The following is a 20601-nucleotide window of genomic DNA, read 5'->3' on the forward strand; positions in this document are numbered from 1 at the left end:
GGGCCCGTGAGCCATGGCCTTTGAGCCTGCGCGTCCGGAGCCTGTGCTCCGCAATGGGAGAGGCCACGACAGTGAGAGGCCCACTTACCTCAAAAAAAAAAAAAAAGATGTAGCAATTCTTGAATCTCTTATCTTTCTCAGAATCATTTTAACAGTTTGAAAGAACATGAGAATTGTTCTGTTATATAAATCAAATGTTTGGGGAGTTCCCTGGTGGTCCAGTTGTTAGGACTCAGTGCTTTCATTGCTGTGGCCCAGGTTCAGTCCCTGGTCGGAGAACTGAGATACTGCAAGCTGCACGGCGCAGCCAAAAAATAATATTTGGAGAGATACACTTTTTATAAATATGAATTAATTAGGACTAGGGCTTATTATTATTCATAGGCACTATGAATAATGTTATTTAGCATTTACCATGTGCCTTACATTGTTTTAAGAACGTTATAATATCTTTTCATTTAATATGTGTAGCTCATCCTTAAGATTATCCATATTTTACAGATAAACATAAGCTTATAGTTATTATTTAAATATAGATGTTTTATAGGTTTTGAAGTAGTAGTGCCTGGGAGGATATATGCTACTTATCCCTTAGGCTAGAACTACTTAAAATAATGTACATATTCTAAATAACATTTTACATATTTTTCATTCTGTGGAAAATTTAGTCTAAAATCTCTGCCTTTTTAGACTTTACAGCCTATAGTAGAGATAGACATTAAATAATCACACAAATATAAAACTAAAACTGTTATAAATACTTCAGAGAAGTACAGGATTTAGTAGAGGTTTTGCTCTGATCAGGTAATTACCTGTGCAAGTGTCAATTGAGCTGAGACCTGAAGGGCAGGTAAGAGTTAACTACAGCAGGGAAAATGAGAACAGAATAGGCCAGTGATGGGGTTGACTGAAAGATAGGTAGGGGTCAGGCCATGGAGGATCTTGTAGACCTGTTAAGGAGTTTGTCTATCCTAAGAAAAATGGGGTGCTATTGAAAGATTTCATGAAGTAAGTGGTAACATGCTTAGATCTGTGTTTTGAAAAACACAGATTGGTTGCATTTGGAGAACTGATTGAATCATAAGCGGAGTAGTCTTCTGTTACCATTTCTGAATGGTAAGTATCCGAACGCTCATACAATAATAATGGCTTTAAAGTTTTCATAACATTTCCAGATCTATAGATGCTCTGATGTATATTTTTAGATTCCATCATGGAATACTCCCCTTTCTTCTGCCTTTCTATTTAACTACTAGTGAAATTCTGTCCTTCATTTATTGTTTTTTTTTTTTTTTGCTTTACGCGGGCCTCTCACTGTTGTGGCCTCTCCCACTGCGGAGCACAGGCTCTGGACGCACAGGCTCAGCGGCCATGGCTCACGGGCCCAGCTGCTCCGCAGCATGTGGGATCTTCCCAGACCGGGGCACGAACCCGTGTCCCCTGCATCGGCAGGCGGACTCTCAACCACTGCGCCACCAGGGAAGCCCCATTTATTGTTTTGAATGCAGGCCCTAATTGTACTTCTTGGAGAAGGGGCTGGCTTAAGAGCAAAGAAAAGTTGTGCCTTCTTCTATTTCATGTAGAATAGTTTCTGTTCAGTACACTATGCTTAGTAGATGCTGAACTGAACAAGAGCTAACAGTGTCCATTCTAATAATGAGTTGAAAACCAAACTATATAAGCAAATAAACATTTATTTATATAGTTAATCAAAGTCCAGCTTAAGCCCTTTATCCATCTCTCCATTGAACACTAAGCATGTTTATAATCTGGCTTGTGGGACAGGTGCCTTCTTCTAAAGTTAGCTTTCTATGTTCATGTCTGGTTCTCATTTACCATAATATAAACTCCTAGAGATTTTGACTGGTTCACAACTGTCTTCCCAGTAACTTCCAGAGGCCCTGACTTTTCCACCCAGTAAATGGTCAGTAAAAGTTTGCTGATGGCTTGAAGTCTACACTGGATCAGGTGTTATTTCATCTGTTGACTTGGTTGTTCTAGGGGGAAATTTAAGTATATAGCTCGCAGATTGTGGAAGACTTTGAGTTTGAACTTTATACTTCAGAGTCAGTAGGGAACTTCTGAAGTTTCCTTGGACATGTAAAAGCAGATACTTTTTAAAAGTTAGTCTGTTAGTGGTGTCTGAGTATTTAAAGGAAGGAAAAAACTATTAATCAGAAATGTCATAGTAATACATAGTATACAACTATGAGGTGATCTGTATTAATATACAACTATGAGGGGTGGAAAAGGGGCAAGTGTAAAAAAATATTGTGAAGGAAGAACCAGATAAGCTGGTGGTTCATTGGATGTAGAGGGAGAGAAGCTATATATATTCAAACTTTCATCTACTGTTCAGGCAAACATCTACTGTTTGCCTTATTTCTCTGGGCAAACAGGATTCAGCCCAGCTCATAAATAACTTCCTTGGAACAGCCTCCACTATGTCTCTCACCCTACAGAATTGATTCTGAAATCTTTTGTGCTCATAAATGTTGATCATATAGTTAGCATTGCCCTTATCGCATCATTAATTTATAAACCCTGATTATGCCTTCATTAAGGATTTTAAATTGGGATGACTAGAACAGTGGTAATGACAAAAGTAAATAAGGAAGTTCAGAGAAGGATTTATTTCTGAGGAAAAATTATTTGGTTTTAGATTATATAACGGAATGTCTTGTGCCTGCCTACGTGACCCAGGACTAAGGTTTGGTATACTGCTTTTTTCCCTTGGCTTCACTCTAAAATCTGGAGAGTCCTCAGATAATACATAATAATATGTACCCATGTCTCAGATATACTAGCCTAGGTGTCATAAGGCTTAAGACAGCATCAGGTAAAGAGAAACAATGTAGTTTAGTAAGTATAAAAATGTGCTGTCTATTCAGATAGAACTGGGTTCTCATCTTGCTGTTTTCATTGTTGCTGTTTTACTTTGCAGCTGTGACTTTTCTGAGTTTGTTTCTTCATCAGTAAAATGAATGTCATAGTGCCACTTCAGGATTTCTTGGGGGGGTCAGGTGTTAAATGAGACTACCTTTATAAGGTGGCTAACATGTGATTGGTGATTGTGATGCATGTAAGTTTGTAAAGAATGCCTCATCTATCTCCCACAACCTTATCAAAATCAACTATTTTATTCTTAGTAAATGTCATAAACATGTTTATGTAAAACTTGTTCGTTGAACATGTTGTTTTGAGAAAAAAATTTTAAGGCAGAAAAACATGTTTTTAACCTGAAAAGCAAGAAGTTGCTTGTGTTTGAAAGAAGGATGGAAGCATCGATACCAGCTATTGGTAAGTTTTATCATAAAAGCCTAGAGCAGAGCATCAGCTCTTTGTATCTCTCCTGGAGAATGAATTGAGTTGTCTGCAGCCACAAACCTTAGGTGATTCCAACCGCCTTATATGGACTGGAGGAAGAAAATTTTGCTGGTAGAGGCCATTTCCTGGGCATCAAAACAGCTGCTGAGTCAGTAAGAGACCACTGTTCCTGATAATACCATGTTACCCTTAATCCTCTCCACCCCCCGTTAGCCCAATGACTTGTTAAGCCTACTGAGGGAAAATGAATGTAAACGATTATTGGTCAAGTGTATGTATGACCAATAATTTTTCTTTGTATTGCCTACCCTCTGTCATCCTGAAACAACAGGTTTTACATTTAACCTTGAATTCCCACTCAGACTAAAACACAAATGAGTAAATACTTATTTCTTCCTATATAGGACCTATATATCCTAAACCAGGGTGTCAGGGATTTCATCCAGGGACAGGAAGAAAGCACAGTTCCATTTACAACTGCCCTAAATCAAGTGCCCCACTTTTCATCCAAAATCCCTCAAAGACCTGCTTTCCTTTTTTTTCTCGAAGCAAGCTGACTGGCAGAGCCCCTTACCCCCTGGGTGCACTCTGATTTCCCATTGAAATATCAAAGCCTAAACATAGGGTGTGACTACTTTTGATATCTAAGGGGCTAGTTTGAATAAAATATAAGTGCTTCTGTTCTGCTTTCTTTAAATATTTGTTCAAATTATGGTTGGAATTCTCTCCCAGTTCACTCCATACAACCTTTCATCAGGGCCTTTGTTCTTTTTTTTTTTTGTTTAATTTTTAAATTTAATTTTATTTATTTTTTTGTACAGCAGATTCTTATTAGTCATCAATTTTCTACACATCAGTGGATACATGTCAATCCCAATCGCCCAATTCATCCCACCACCACCCCCCCCATGGCTTTCCCCCCCTTGGTGTCCATACATTTGTTCTCTACATCTGTGTCTCAATTTCTGCCCTGCAAACCGGTTCATCTGTACCATTTTTCTAGGTTCCACATATATGCGTTAATATACGATATTTGTTTTTCTCTTTCTGACTTACTTCACTCTGTATGACAGTCTCTAGATCCATCCACGTCTCAACAAATGACCCAATTTCGTTCCTTTGTATGGCTGAGTAATATTCCATTGTATATATGTACCACATCTTTATCCATTCATCTGTTGATGGGCATTTAGGTTGCTTACATGACCTGGCTATTGTCCTGCAATGAACATTGGGGTGCATGTATCTTTTTGAATTATGGTTTTCTCTGGGTATATGCCCAGTAGTGGGATTGCTGGATCACATGGTAATTCTACTTTCAGTTTTTTAAGGAACCTCCATACTGTTCTCCATAGTGGCTGTATCAATTTACATTCCCACCAACAGTGCAAGAGGGTTCCCTTTTCTCCATACCCTCTCCAGCATTTGTTCTTTGTAAATTTTCTGATGATGCCCATTCTAACTGGTGTGAGGTGATACCTCATTGTAGTTTTGATTTGCATTTCTCTAATAATTAGTGATCTTGAGCAGCTTTTCATGTGCTTCTTGGCCATCTGTATGTCTTCTTTGGAGAAATGTCTATTTAGGTCTTCTGCCCATTTTTGGGTTGGGTTGTTTGTTTCTTTAATATTGAACTGCATGAGCTGTTTATATGTTTTGGAGATTAATCCTTTGTTGATTCGTTTGCAAATGTTTTCTCCCATTCTGAGGGTTGTCTTTTCATCTTGTTAATGGTTTCCTTTGCTGTGCAAAAGCTTTGAAGTTTCATTAGGTCCCATTTGTTTATTTTTGTTTTTATTTCCATTACTCTAGGAGGTGGATCAAAAAAGATCTTGCTGTGATTTATGTCAAAGAGTGTTCTTCCTATGTTTTCCTCTAAGAGTTTTATAGTGTCTGGTCTTACATTTATAAGTCTTTAATCCATTTGGAGTTTATTTTTGTGTATGGTGTTAGGTAGTGTTCTAATTTCATTCTTTTACATGTAGCTCTCCAGTTTTCCCAGCATGACTTATTGAAGAGACTGTCTTTTCTCCATTGTATATCCTTGCCTCCTTTGTCATAGACTAGTTGACCATAGGTGCGTGGGTTTATCTCTGGGCTTTCTATCTTGTTCCATTGATCTATGTTTCTGTTTTTGTGCCAGTACCATATTGTCTTGATTATGTAGCTTTGTAGTATAGTCTGAAGTCAGGGAGTCTGATTCCTCCAGCTCCGTTTTTTTCCCTCAAGACTGCTTTGGCTATTCGGGGTCTTTTGTGTCTCCATACAAATTTTAAGATTTTTTGTTCTAGTTCTGTAAAAAATGCCATTGGTAATTTGATAGCGATTGCATTGAGCCTGTAGATTGCTTTGGGTAGTATAGTCATTTTCACAATACTGATTCTTCCAATCCAAGAACATGGCATATCTCTCCATCTGTTGGTATCATCTTTAATTTCTTTCACCAGTGTCTTATAGTTTTCTGCATACAGGTCTTTTGTCTCCCTAGGTAGGCTTATTCCTAGGTATTTTATTCTTTTTGTTGCAGTGGTAAATGGAAGTGTTACCTTAATTTCTCTTTCAGATATTTCATCATTAGTGTATAGAAATGGAAGAGATTTCTGTTCACTAATTTTGTATGCTGCAACTTTACCAAATTCATTGATTAGCTCTAGTAGTTTTCTGGTAGCATCTTTAGGATTCTCTATGTAGAGTATCATGTCATCTGCAAACAGTGTCAGTTTTACTCCCTTTTTTTCCAATTTGGATTCCTTTTATTTCTTTTTCTTCTCTGATTGCCATGGCTAGGACTTCCAAAACTATGTTGAATAATAGTGGTGATAGTGGACATCCTTGTCTTTTTCCTGATCTTAGAGGAAATGCTTTCAGTTCTTCACCACTGAGAATGATGTTTGCTGTGGGTTTGTTGTATATGGCCTTTATTATGTTGAGGTAGGTTCCCTCTATGCCCACTTTCTGGAGTTTTTATCATAAATGGGTGTTGAATTTTGTCAGAAGCTTTATCTGCATCTATTGAGATGGTCATATCATTTTTATTCTTCAATTTGTTAATATGGTGTATCATGTTGATTGATTTGCATATATTGAAGAATCCTTGCATCCCTGGGATAAATCCCACTTGATCATGGTGTATGATCCTTTTAATCTGTTGTTGGATTCTGTTTGCTAGTATTTTGTTGAGGAATTTTGCATCTATATTCATCAGTGATATTGGTCTGTAATTTTCTTTTTTTGTAGTATCTTTGTCTGGTTTTGGTATCAGGGTGATGGTGGCCCATAGAATGAGTTTGGGAGTGTTCCTTCCTCTGCAATTTTTTGGAAGCGTTTGAGAAGGATGGGTGTTAGCTCTTCTCTAAATGTTTGATAGAATTCACCTCTAAAGCCATCTGGTCCTGGACTTTTGTTTGTTGGAAGATTTTTAACCACAGTTTCAACTTCATTACTTGTGATTGGTCTGTTCATATTTTCTCTTTCTTCCTGGTTCAGTCTTGGAAGGTTATACCTTGCTAAGAATTTGTGCATTTCTTCCAGGTTTTCCATTTTATTGGCATAGAGTTGCTTGTAGTAGTCTATTAGGATGCTTTGTATTTCTGTGGTGTCTGTTGTAACTTCTCCTTTTTCATTTCTAATTTTAGTGATTTGAGTCCTCTCCCTCTTTTTCTTGATGAGTCTGGCTAATGGTTTATCAATTTTGTTTATCTTCTTAAAGAATCAGCTTTTAGTTTTATTGATCTTTGCTATTGTTTTCTTTGTTTCTATTTCATTTATTTCTGCTCTGATCTTTATGATTTCTTTCCTTCTGCTAACTTTGGGTTTTGTTTGTTCTTCTTTTTCTAGTTCATTTAGGTGTAAGGTTAGATTGTTTGAGATTTTTCTTGTTTCTTGGGGTAGGCTTGTATAGCTATAAACTTCCCTCTTAGAACTGCTTTTGCTGCATCCCATAGGTTTTGGATTGTCATGTTTTCATTGTCATTTGTCTCTAGGTATTTTTTGATTTCCTCAGTGATCTCTTGGTTATTTAGTAACGTATTGTTTAGCCTCCATGTGTTTGTGTTTTTTACTTTTTTTCCCTGTAATTCATTTCTAATCTCATAGTGTTGTGGTCAGGAAAGATGCTGGATATGATTTAAATTTTCCTAAATTTACTGAGGCTTGATTTGTGACCCAAGATGTGATCTATCCTGGAGAATGTTCCGTGTGCACTTGAGAAGAAAGTGTAATCTGCTGTTTTTGGATGGAATGTCCTATAAATATCAATTAAATCTATCTGGTGTCTTGTGTCATTTAAAGCTTCTGTTTCCTTATTTATTTTCATTTTGGATGATCTGTCCATTGGTGTGAGGTGTTAAAGTCCCCCACTATTATTGTGTTACTGTCGATTTCTTGTTTTATAGCTGTTAGCAGTTGCCTTATGTATGGAGGTACTCCTATGTTGGTGCATATATATTTTTAATTGTTATATCTTCTTGGATTGATCCCTTGATCATTATGTAGTGTCCTTCCTTGTCTCTTGTAACATTCTTTATTTTAAACTATTTTATCTGATATGAATATTGCTACTCCAGCTTTTTTTTTTTTTTTTTTTGTGGTACACAGCCCTCACTGTTGTGGCCTTTCCCGTTGCGGAGCACAGGCTCTGGACATGCAGGCTCAGCGGCCATGGCTCACGGGCCCAGCTGCTCCGTGGCATGTGGGATCTTCCCGGACTGGGGCACAAACCCGTGTCCCCTGCATCAGCAGGCAGACTCTCAACCACTGCGCCACCAGGGAAGCCCCTCCAGCTTTCTTTTGATTTCCATTTGCATGGAGTATCTTTTTCCATCCCCTCACTTTCAGTCTGTATGTGTCCCTAGGTCTGAAGTGGGTCTCTTGTAGACAGCATATACATGGGTCTTGTTTTTGTATCCATTCAGTGAGCCTGTGTCTTTTGGTTGGAGCATTTAATCCATTCATGTTTAAGGTAATTATTGATATGTATGTTCCTATGACCATTTTCTTAATTGTTTTGGGTTTGTTTTTGTAGTTCCTTTTCTTCTCTTGTGTTTCTCACTTAGAGACGTTCCTTTAGCATTTGTTATAGAACTGGTTTGGTGGTGCTGAATTCTCTTAGCTTTTGCTTGTCTGTAAAGCTTTTGATTTCTCCATTGAATCTGAATGAGATCCTTGCTAGGTAGAGTAATGTTGGTTGTAGATTCTTCCCTTTCATTACTCTAAGGATATCATGCCACTCCCTTCTGGCTTGTAGAGTTTCTGTTGAGAAATCAGCTGTTAACCTTATGGGAGTTCCCTTATATGTTATTTATCATTTTTCCCTTGCTGCTTTCAATAATTTTTGTCTTTAATTTTTCCAATTTGATTACTGTATGTCTCAGTGTGTTCCTCCTTGGGTTTATCCTATATGGGACTCGCTGCACTTCCTGGACTTGAGTGGCTATTTTCTTTCCCGTGTTAGGGAAGTTTTCGACTATAATGTCTTCAAATATTTTCTCTGGTCCTTTCTCTCTCTCTTCTCCTTCTGGGGCCCCTATAATGCAAATGTTGTTGTGTTTAATGTTGTTGCAGAGGTCTCTTAGGCTGTCTTCATTTCTTTTCATTCTTTTTTCTTTTTTCTGTTCTGCAGCAGTGAATTCCACCATTCTGTCTTCCAGGTCAGTTATCCGTTCTTCTGCCTCAGTTATTCTGCTACTGATTCCTTCTAGTGTAATTTTCATTTCAGTTATTGTATTGTTCATCTGTTTGTTTGTTCTTTAATTCTTCTAGGTCTTTGTTAAACATTTCTTGCATCTTCTCAATCTTTGCCTCCATTCTTTTTCCGAGGTCCTGGATCATCTTCACTATCATTATTCTGAATTCTTTTTCTGGAAGGTTGCCTATCTCCACTTCATTTAGTTGTTTTTCTGGGGGTTTATCTTGTTCCTTCATGTGGTACATAGCCCTCTGCCTTTTCCTCTTGTCTGTCTTTCTGTGCATGTGGTTTTTGTTCCACAGGCTGCAGGATTGTAGTTCTTCTTGCTTCTGCTGTCTGCCCTCTGGTGGATGAGGCTATCTAAGAGGCTTGTGCAAGTTTCCTGATGGGAGGGACTGGTGGTGGGTAGAGCTGTTGCTCTGGTTGGCAGAGCTCAGTAAAACTTTAATCTGCTTGACTGCTGATGGGTGGGGCTGGGTTCCCTCCCTGTTGGTTGTTTGGCCTGAGGCAACCCAACACTGGAACCTACCTGGGCTCTTTGGTGGGGCTAATGGCAGACTCTGCGAGGGCTCACTCCAAGGAGTACTTCCCAGAACTTCTGCTGCCAGTATCCTTGTCCCCACGGTGAGCCACAGCCACCCCCCACCTCTGCAGGAGACCCTACAACACTAGCAGGTAGGTCTGGTTCAGTTTCCCCTGGGGTCACTGCTCCTCCCCCTGGGTCCCAATGCACACACTGCTTTGTGTGTGCCCCTCCAAGTGTGGAGTCTCTTTCTCCCCCAGTCCTGTCGAAGTCCTGCAATCAAATCCTGCTAGCCTTCAAAGTCTGATTCTCTAGGAATTCATCCTCCCATTGCCGGACCCCCAGGTTGGGAAGCCTGGTGTGGGGCTCAGAACCTTCACTCCAGTGGGTGGACTTCTGTAGTATAAGTGTTCTCCAGTCTGTGAGTCACCCACCCAGCAGTTATGGGGTTTGATTTTACTGTGATTGCGCCCCTCCTACCGTCTCATTGTGGCTTCTCCTTTGTCTTTAGATGTGGGGTATCTTTTGTGGTGAGTTCCAGTGTCTTCCTTTCGATGATTGTCCAGCAGCTAGTTGTGATTCTGGTGTTCTCACAAGAGGGAGTGAGAGCACGTCCTTCTACTCCACCATCTTGGTTCAGGGCCAGGGACTTTGTTCTTAATGCTTTCACCAATTCTTTAGTCCTTAGCAATCTGCTAGAAGACTTCTGTGGCAGCTTATTTTCACTACTGAAGGCAGGATTTCATCAAAGGGGGCAGCAAAGCATCATAGGAATTCAGGCTGTAGTAGAGTCAGACCTGGGTTCAAGTGTCACTCTCTCAATCATCTTGGGCAAATGATTTAACCTCTCTAAGCCTCTGTTTCCTTATCTACAAAATGGAGATACTAGTATTTACCTTGGGGTTGGCTGTGAATATTAAGTGAGGTTATGAATGTAAAATCCTTAACACATTGCATGGAACATTTTAAATATCTAGTAAATCTTACCTATTATGAGGATCAACGACTGTAGGCAAAAGGGGCTAGGAGAGAGGGGAAGGATGCTAAAAGGCAACTCTTATAATTTAGCCTATGGTAGACCCTATTTACTTTCAAATATGAGTGAACAAATAAAAATGCTTGGAGGTGTTACAAGGGAAGAGTCTATACTGTCAGTCAAATTTGTTCAGTGATTACTATGGCCAGGGAATGGAACAGAGGCATGACCCCTACCTTCAAGAGTCTTAAGAGTCTGGTTTCTCAGTAAAACTTCAGTAGCCACTGCTAATCTCATAAGAATGTGGTAAAAATAAATAGGTGAAACTCTGAAATAATGTGGGTCTCATTATAGAATTAGAGCCTTAAGAAATCTGCCAGTCCCATCTTCAGATGGGTGAAAATCTGGGACAAAGGCTTTATAAGAAGTAAAAAGGATCACTGCTGGTAGAATGTCATTCTGGTTCTGTTTCAAATCGAGAAATGTCAGAGAAGTACTCAACCTTTATAAATAATAATTTAAATGAAAATTAGGGTGTGGTTGACTAAAAGTATTTCCAGTTTATACAATTATTTTCAAATTAATATAAAATACCATTGTTCAAAAGCACTTAAATCCCAACAAAAAAGAAATATGCAAATGAATTGTGGTACTTATAGCATTGCATGACTAAAACTCAGGTTTTCAAAGATTAAATAATGACATCGGGAAATGCTTTATGGTAAGTGAAAAAAAAGCAAGCATAGATACAGTATGGTTCTATTTTTTAAACTAGAAAATAGAAATAGAAAAGTGTATAGTATTACAAAGCTATAGTAATCAAAACAGTATGGTATTGGCATAAAAACAGACATGTAGATCAGTGGAACAGAATGGAGAGCCCAGAGATAAACCCACACATATGGTTAATTTATGACAAAGGAGTCAAAAATATATTGGGAAAAGATAGTCTCTTCAATAAATGGGGTTGGAAAAACTGGACAGCCACGTGTGAAAGAATGAAACTGGACCACTATCTTACACCATGCACAAAAATCAATTCAAAATGGATTAAAGACTTGAATGTAAGACCCGAAACCACAAAACTCCTAGAAGAAACAGTGGGTAAGGTCCTTGACGTTGGTCTTGGCAACTGTTTTTTGGATTTCACACCAAAAGCAAAGGCAACAAATGCAAAAATAAACAGTGGGACTACATCAAACTAAAAAGCTTCAGTACAGTATAGGAAACTATCAACAAAATGAAAAGGCAACCTACCAAATGGGAGAAAATATTTGCAAATCATATATCTGACAAGGGGGTTAATATCCAAAATATATAAAGAACTCATACAACTCAACAGAAAAAAAAATCCAATTAAAAAATGGGCAGTGCTTCCTTGGTGGCACAGTGGTTGAGAGTCTGCCTGCCGATGCAGGGGACACGGGTTCGTGCCCCTGTCTGGGAAGGTCCCACATGGCGTGGAGCAGCTAGGCCCGTGAGCCGTGGCTGCTGAGCCTGCGTGTCCGGAGCCTGTGGTCCGCAACAGGAGAGGCCACAACAGTGAGACACCCGCGTACCACAAAAAAAAAAAAAAAAAAAAAAATGGGCAGAGGAAATGAATAGACATTTTTCCAAAGAAGACATACAAGTGGCCAACAGGTACATGAAAAGGTGTTCAACATCACTAATTAGTAGGGAAATACAAATTAAAACCACAATGAGATATCATCTCCCACCTGTTAGAATGGCTGTTAACAAGAAATAACAAGTGTTGGTGAGGATGTGGAGAAAAGGCAACACTTGTGCACTGCTGGATGCAGCCACTATATACAACAGTATGGCGGTTCCTCAAAAAGTTAAAAATAGAACTACCATATGTTCCAGCAATTCCACTTCTGGGTATTATCTGAAGGAAACAAAATCACTATCTTGAAAAGATACCTGCACACCTATGTTCAGTGCAGCATTATTTGCAATAGTCAAGACATGAAATGGAAACAACTTAAGTGTCCATCAGTGGATGAATGGATAAAGAAAATGTGACTATCTATCTATCTATCTCTTTTTTTTTTTTTTTTTTTTTTTTTTTTTTTTGCTATATGCGGGCCTCTCACTGCTGTGGCTTCTCCCGTTGCGGAGCCCAGGCTCTGGACGCGCAGGCTCAGCGGCCATAGCTCACGGGCCCAGCTGCTCCACGGCATGTGGGATCTTCCCAGACCGGGGCACGAACCCGTGTCCCCTGCATCGGCAGGCGGACTCTCAATCACTGCGCCACCAGGGAAGCCCTATCTATATATCTCTTAAAAAAGAAGGAAATCGTGCCATTTGTGACAACATGGATGGAACTTGAGGGCATCGTGCTAAGTGAAATAAGTGAGACAGAGAAAGGCAAATACTGTGTGATCTCACTTATATTATGTGAAATCTAAAAAAAAAAGCTGAACTCAGGACTTCCCTGGTGGTCCAGTGGTTACAAATACACCTTCCAATGCAGGGGACGTGGGTTCGATCCCTGGTCAGGGAACTAAGATCCCACATGCCACGGGGCGACTGAGTCTGCACACTCTGGAGCCTGTGCACCACAACTAGAGAGAAGCCTGCCCACCACAATGAAGAGCCCGCATGCTGCAACTAAGACCCGACACAGCCTAAATAAATAAATGTTAAACAAAAATTAAAAATAAAATTAAAAACCTGAACTCATAGATACACCACCAAATGGTGGTTGCCAAAGGAGGCGGGGAGGGGGGGGAGTGGGTGAAGGTAGTGGAAAGTACAAATTTCCAGTAATAAATAAGTTCTGGGGATATAATCTACAGCATGGTGACTATAGTTAACAAGATTGTGTAAGTTAAAAAGATTGTGTATTTGAGAGTTGCTAAGAGAGTGTATCTTAAAAGTTCTCATCACAAGAAAAAACAGTAACTGTGTGGTGATGGATGTTAACTAAATTTATTGTGCTAATCATTATGTTATACACCTAAAACTAATACAGTGTTATATGTCAATTTTATCCGAATTTTAAAAAGTGTGTAGAAGAAACCAATAGTTAATTAGTCTTAAAGCTGCATGGTGAGATTACAAATAAATTTATTCTCTTCTTAAAACTTCTTTTGAATAAAATAAACATTTCAAAGAAAATGGTTCAGGCTCTTAAAATACTTGAGATCTATGGTGAATTAGGTTTCAGTTTAACAAAAGTCACATTAAAAATCTCTTAGTTTAGGTAAGCTACCACAAAACAATACCAAGACAAAAAGTAGTACTTGAAAAGGGGATAACTTTCAATACTACTTTAACTCATATTGTTGTAGTATATAAATAATTATGTACTCCTGCCTATAAGGACTGACTACTGGTCAATAGATAACTTGGATTTATTAATAACATTCATAGATCTAATTCTGACATATCTCTAAGTCATACCTTGAGAATAGCTATAAGCTTGAGAAGGATCAACTATCATGTCCATTGAGAATGAGTTGTATGATTCCTGAGAATGTTTCTCCAACACCTCTCCTGTATCACTGGATGAAGATGATGATGAAGACAATCCCAGTCTAACGTATCTTCCTTTTCTACCACAGAGTGAACAATCTACAGGTGTGGCACTAGGTCCCCGGGGCAGTTGAACTTCATCTCTGTGGTAGTTTCTAACAGCTCCACTGTGATGCACAGAGCGTTCTCGTTGCCATATATAATGGGTTGGAGCAATGGCCATAACCTATGGTGAAAAGCTTTCTTTTAGAATTTTAATAAGATTTTTAAACTTAGTAAAATTAAGAACAAAAATTATAAATCAAGAACAAGCTACCTATAAAACTAGATCTAAAAACCTGTCACGGATTTTTTTTTTAAGAAAAAAAGCATTTCCAGATAAGATAATATTACCTATAAAGTGATTCATTGCTTGGATCGGTAAGATAATAATTGATAAAGTATTTAAATTATTTCAAACAGGAAATAGAACTGAAGCAAACTTCCAGGTTTTTCAATTCTGGATATTATAGGTTTAGGAAAAATAATACAGTTAGTCCAAAACAATACATAATTCTCTGGAATGTACTGGGTTGAAAACAATATTTTTAATTGAGGTTTCCAGCTATGTATGTTAGGCTAATCTTAACATGTTTGCAATCACAGCAAGAGATATGGTGAATGAAAACACAGGTAAGGTGCTTAACCTCTCTGTTCCTATTCTCTTGTCTGTGGTATGGAGAGAATAATGGTGTCTATTGTAGAGGGTTGTTGCAAAGATTAGATGAGGGATTATTCAGAAAGTACTCAAGATTCCGCACTACCTCTCAGGCATTGTTCTCTAAAGTCAGTTAGAGAACAGACTGCCTTTAGAGTCAGGATAGACTTAGTTTCTTATTCTGGCTCTGCCACTTCCTAGTTGTATGATACTTTGCAAGTTACTTAACCTTTCTGAGCCTCAGTATCTTCATATAGAAAACTGGGGGTACCATCTGCCTCATAGGATTGTCCTGAAGGTTAAATATGTGTAAAATCCTTATCACATAGTAAACATCTGGCCAATGATAGCCATTTAAGACAAGCTAGCGAAGTGTACCTACCTGCTGACCTCATGGTGTCTAAAATTTCTAAACAGAGTGTTAGAATGTTACTTCTAAGCAAAAATGTTTAGTTGCGGTTATCAGTGACCCAAGGTAAATGAGAATTGTAGAATTTGAGAGCTAGACAGTGCTTTTTAAAAAAATTTATTTTATTCAAGTATCCAGACAAAATTATTATTCAAAAAAGACAGACAGTGCTTTATTAATTGCCTAGATGAGTGATTTTCAAACTGGTTTGAGGAGCCCTAGGTTTCACAGACAACAGTTGGGGTCGCAGGAGGGGCTAAGGGAAGACAGAGCAGGTGGAGGACCTCAATTTGGGGGATTGTGTGTAAAATCTTGTTTGGAAAGAAGGCTTTTGCTGTTAAGAATGAAAACCTTAAAACCCCCAGATTAAAGCTGATTCCCTCAGAAAATAGGGTTATTGTGCCTCCCCCAAGACAATGCATAAAGAATACTAGCAACGCTAATTTTTAAAGTGTACTTTAGGATTGGATTTATTTTATAATCTACTTCTTAAATCCTTCAAAACAGTTTTCAACCAAAGACATGTAATAAAGTTATATATCTTTTAAAAGGTAGAAGTAAATAAAGATGTTAACTCTAAATATACACATTTCTATGACAGTGTAAAACTAGGTGCAGAGATACCCAAGGTGAGGAAGTAGAATATCAAATTTTCTTATTCCTTCCATATTTATCTACTATTTTTCTCTATTTCTGTCTTTATTGCTCATGTCTGGAATGTCCTTTCCCTTTATTTGTCTTAGTATTTCTTTTCCTTCAATGCCCAACATATGTCCCACCTTTCTAGAAACTCCAGCTTTCAGATTTTCTTGTTTTATTGTTAATGCTATATTAGGACTCAGCATGTAAACGTTAGCACTCAGATGTACCTTTTTATGCATGTAACCTGTTCTGCCGAAAGCCCCCTCTGGACAGGAATAGTTTCTCATACACCTCTTTCAAATGCCTTCTCCATAATACTATGCAGTCATTAAATATTTTTTAATGATAGATGAAAATATTTAAGGATTAGAGGCCACTAACATTATGAGCCTTCAGCAATATGATTTTTGTAGGAATCCTATATAGCAAAGTCTAGTGAAAAGAGCAGAGGGAAATATGAAGTAAAGGGCACAATATAGAAGATTTGGTACTGTTCTTTCTGCAATAAGCTAGGCATTGTAGTCTCTCCACATGCTAACCCACCTAGAAAAATGCATGCACACACTCCTCTATTATGCTATTTAGTTCCTGAGATAAATAATAGATATAAATGCATTTTCTAAACTAACCAACATAAGAGATGGAGGCTAGATGTCAGAGAAAACAGAACACTGGGAAGCCATTAGATGTGAAGTCAAGTTCTGGCTCTGCCACTTAACTGATATATGATCTTGAGTAAATCTCAACCTCCTTGGTCCTCACAAGTTTTTTTGTAAGGATAAGAAGATAATTTATATGAAAACATAAATTTGTAAAGCACAATGCAAGTGTATAGTATAATTACTGTAAGCCAGTTTGTGGCTACTATCATAACTTGAGTTTATTTTAGGATATGTGACTAAAAAATGGGTTGACAGTATGCCAGTACTGGACTCAATAACAAAGGCATAGAAAACTAAATTTCTAACAGCATGTCTTGCTACTATAATGCAGCAAACTTCAGGGCAAGGATGATGTAATACTTCTTTATAATAAACCTCCACAACACTGAACTTAGTGTCTTACTCATAAATTAGCTGTTAAATGAATACTTAAGAGAACAGGATAAAATCTACTAGGTAATTTCTTTTTCTGTACACCAACATGATTCAAATGTACCTGGTTGGAACCAAAAAAAAAATCTTATCTTTATCTAGCTTATCTATCTGGATAAGGGTCAGTGCTAGGTGAGCTCGGTAAAGAATTATTTTTTGGTTTTTTAAAATTTATTTATTTTTGGCTGCGTTGTTGCTGCACACGGGCTTTCTCTAGTTGCGGCGAGTGGGGGCTACTCTTCGTTGTGGTGCACAGGCTTCTCATTGCGGTGGCTTCTCTTTGTTGCAGAGCACGGGCTCTAGGCATGCAGGCTTCAGTAGTTGTGGCATGTGGGCTCAGTAGTTGTGGCTCATGGGCTCTAGAGCACAGGCTCAGTAGTTGCAGCACACGGGCTTAGTTGCTCCGCGGCATGTGGGATCTTCCCGGACTAGGGCTCGAACCCATGTCCCCCACATTGGCAGGCGGATTCTTAACCGCTGCACCACCAGGGAAGCCAAGAATTGTTTTATAGTTTTGTTTATTTAAAAAAAGTTTTTAATCAAGTATAGTTGATCTACAATGTTTCAGGTGTACAGCAAAGTGATTCAGTTATATATTTTTTCAGATTCTCTTCCGTTATTGGTTACTACAAGATATTGAATATAGTTCCCTGTGCTATACAGTAGGTCCTGTTGTTGTTTGTCTTCATAGATAAGAAGGTATGAAAAAGAATCAGAAGCTTTAAGTTCCATTCATTCTGTCAGTCAGCTATATTTACTGAGCACCTACAAGTCAGGCACTGTTACTGCATTCCTCTCTCCCTTCATCCCCAGGCAACCACTTTCTGTTACTTTGGATTATATATTCTTCACAGTTGATATAAATGAAACCATACAATATGTGGTCCTTTGGGGACTGGCTTCTTTCATTTAGCATAATGTTTTCAGGGTTCATCCACTTTGTAACATGTATCAGTACTTTATTCCTTTTAATTGTCAAGTAATATATCATTGTATAGATATTTTGTCAATCCATTAATTAGCTGCTGGGTATTTCGACTGTTTTCACAACTATTGACTATTATGAATAAGGCTGCTTGCGATGAACATTCATGCACAAGTTTTTGTGTGGACATAGTTTTCATTGCTTTTGAGTATAAAACTAGGAGTGGAATTGCTGGGTCATATGGTAACTCTGTTTAGCATTTTGAGGAAATGCCAGACTGTTTTCTAAAGCAACTACATGATTTTACAATCCCACCAGAAGTATATAAGGATTCCAATTTCTCCACATCCTTATCAATACTTGTTATTGTCTTTTTTAAAAAAAAATTATAGTCATCCTAGTGGGTGTAAAGTGATATCTCCTTGTGTTTTTGATTTTGTATTTTTCTGATGGCTAATGATGTTGAGCATCTTTTCATGTGCTTTTTTGCCCATCTGAATATCTTTTTTGAAGAAATACATATTCAGATCCTGTGCCCTTTAAAAAATTGGGTTGTCTCTTTAATACTGAGTTGTAAGAGCTGTTTATATATTTTAGATATAAGTGCCTTATAAGACAGATGATTTGCAAAATTTTTCTTCCAGTTTGTGGGTTGTCTCTTCACTTTCTTAATGGTGTCCTTTGAAGAACAAAAGTTTAAAATTTTGATGATGTCCATTTTATCTATATTTCCTATTCTTGCTTGTGCTTCTGGTATTATATCTAAGAAACTGAATCCAAGGTCATGAAGATGTAACCCCTATGTTTTAAGATTTTTATAGTTTTTAGCTCTTAAATTTAGGTCTTTGATCCATTTTGAGTTAGGTTTTTATATATAATATGGAGTAGGGGTCCAAGTGCTTTCTTTTGCACGTGGACATCCAGTTGTTCCAGCACAATTTGTTGAAAAGACGATTCATTCCCCACTTACTTTTCTTGGTACCCTTGCCAAAAGTCAACTGGACTCTTCAATTTTTATTCCACTGAGGGAGTTACTACTCAGTATAGGGCTACCGCTACTAGGAACGGTTTCACTGAGGTGACATTTAAGCAGAGTCCTGAATGAAGTGAGGAAGTAAAGCATATGAATTTCTGGGGGAAAGCATTCCAGGTAATAGGAATGGCAAATGCAAAGACCCTGAGGTGGGAGTGTCCTTGGTGCATTTGAAGAATAGCAAGTAGGCCAGAGTGGTTGCAGTGAAATGAACAAGGATGGGAGATGAAGTGAAAGAGATAAAGGAGGAGAGTTGGCAGACCATGTAGATCCAGAATAAGCACTTTGTGTCTTTTACTCTATGTGAGATGGGAAGCCTCTGGAGGCTTTTGAGTAAAGGAGACATGATTTGATTTTCTAAAATTTACTCTTTAAATCTGCTATGAAGAATAGTCTATAGGGAAGAAAGATTGTAAGGGAGAGTATTTGGAAAGTTATGACAATAGTTGAGGCAACAGATGACAATTAAAGTAGGGTTTAGTGGTGGAGGTGGTGAGAAATGGTAGGATGCTGGATTTTCTTTAAGGTATAGATGTGGGAAAAAAAAAGTCTAGGGTGACAGTTTTTTGGCCTGAACAACTAGAATGATGAAGTTACTATTTATTAACATGTGGAAGATTGTAGGAGGAGCAAGTGTAGAGGTCTATGTGGGGGAATCAAAAACTCAATTTTCAGCATGTTAAGTTTGAGGTATCTACTAGATAATGAAATGTAAATTAAAAATTGGATATGCAGATCTGGAATTAGGAGAGAGAGATGTTAGTTCTCAGTGTTAAAGCCTTGAGAGACTAAGCTTTTCTGTAAATCCCATTATACAACTGACCTTCCAGGTGTCTAAAACTTTGTAGTCTTTTACACATACACCATTAAGCCACATAATTCTCTGTCTCTTTGTCTGGTGCCAGCAACTGAGGTAATTCCAGCTCCAACAGAATAAAGTTGTTGCAGTTAAAATGCTAGTCACTGTATTTTAGGAGTGGGTAAGCAACCTGCCATGAGGAAGCATTGCCTATCCCGGCCTCTTTTGCCTCCAGTGCCCCCTCCATGTACTTAGGTGAGTGTTCTACAGGGCTTGAAGCATTTACTTTGAAAAAATCAGTGTTCAAGTAAGGCCCGCTATCACATCAAGGATGGCAACAGGTGTGCAAATTACCCACTCCTCACCTAGGGAGGTAGTGACAAAAAATAACAAGACAGGACTTTTTCAATGCCCTATAATTAGAATGAGTCCTTTATTTATTTATTTTTTTTGCTTTTTTTTTTTTTTTTTAGATGTTGGGGGTAGGAGTTTATTAATTTTTATTTTATTTATTTTTGCTGTGTTGGGTCTTCATTTCTGTGGGAGGGCTTTCTCTAGTTGTGGCAAGCGGGGGCCACTCTTCACTGCGGTACGCGGGCCTCAGTATCACGGCCTCCCCCGTTGCGGAGCACAGGCTCCAGACGCGCAGGCCCAGTAGTCGTGGCTCACGGGCCCAGTCGCTCCGCGGCATGCGGGATCCTCCCAGACCAGGGCCCGAACCCGTGTCCCCTGCATTAGCAGGCAGACTCCCAACCACTGCGCCACCAAGGAAGCCCTGGAATGAGTCCTTTAAATTCCTTAATGAGGATCCATTAATTTGGGGAGGTGGGTCATACATACCCAACTTTTCATATTTTTCTATTGAATATAATCTTGTAAAGACTTGGCCTGCTGCACAGTCTTCTAAGTTATTTCTGAATCCTTGCATTTCCCCCAACATTCAACAATCCTAATTTAATCCACAAATATGCATAACTGCTATATCTTCATCTCATTAATAAATATAATTA

The 20601-nt window shown here is 38.4% G+C and overlaps 1 protein-coding gene across 1 annotated transcript in view; it reads right to left on the reverse strand.

Moving 5' to 3' along the window:
- Positions 1-20601, reverse strand: part of SPDYA (speedy/RINGO cell cycle regulator family member A) — a 31875-nt gene that overhangs the window by 364 nt on the left and 10910 nt on the right. Inside the window, exon 5 of the mRNA XM_081254060.1 lies at positions 13921-14218. Within this exon, the coding sequence (XP_081110186.1) occupies positions 13921-14218 (298 nt within the window). The remainder of the gene's footprint in view (positions 1-13920; positions 14219-20601) is intronic.

Source organism: Mesoplodon bidens (assembly GCF_964165515.1).
Source record: "Mesoplodon bidens genome assembly, chromosome: 14".
NCBI classification, from domain to species: domain Eukaryota; kingdom Metazoa; phylum Chordata; class Mammalia; order Artiodactyla; family Ziphiidae; genus Mesoplodon; species Mesoplodon bidens.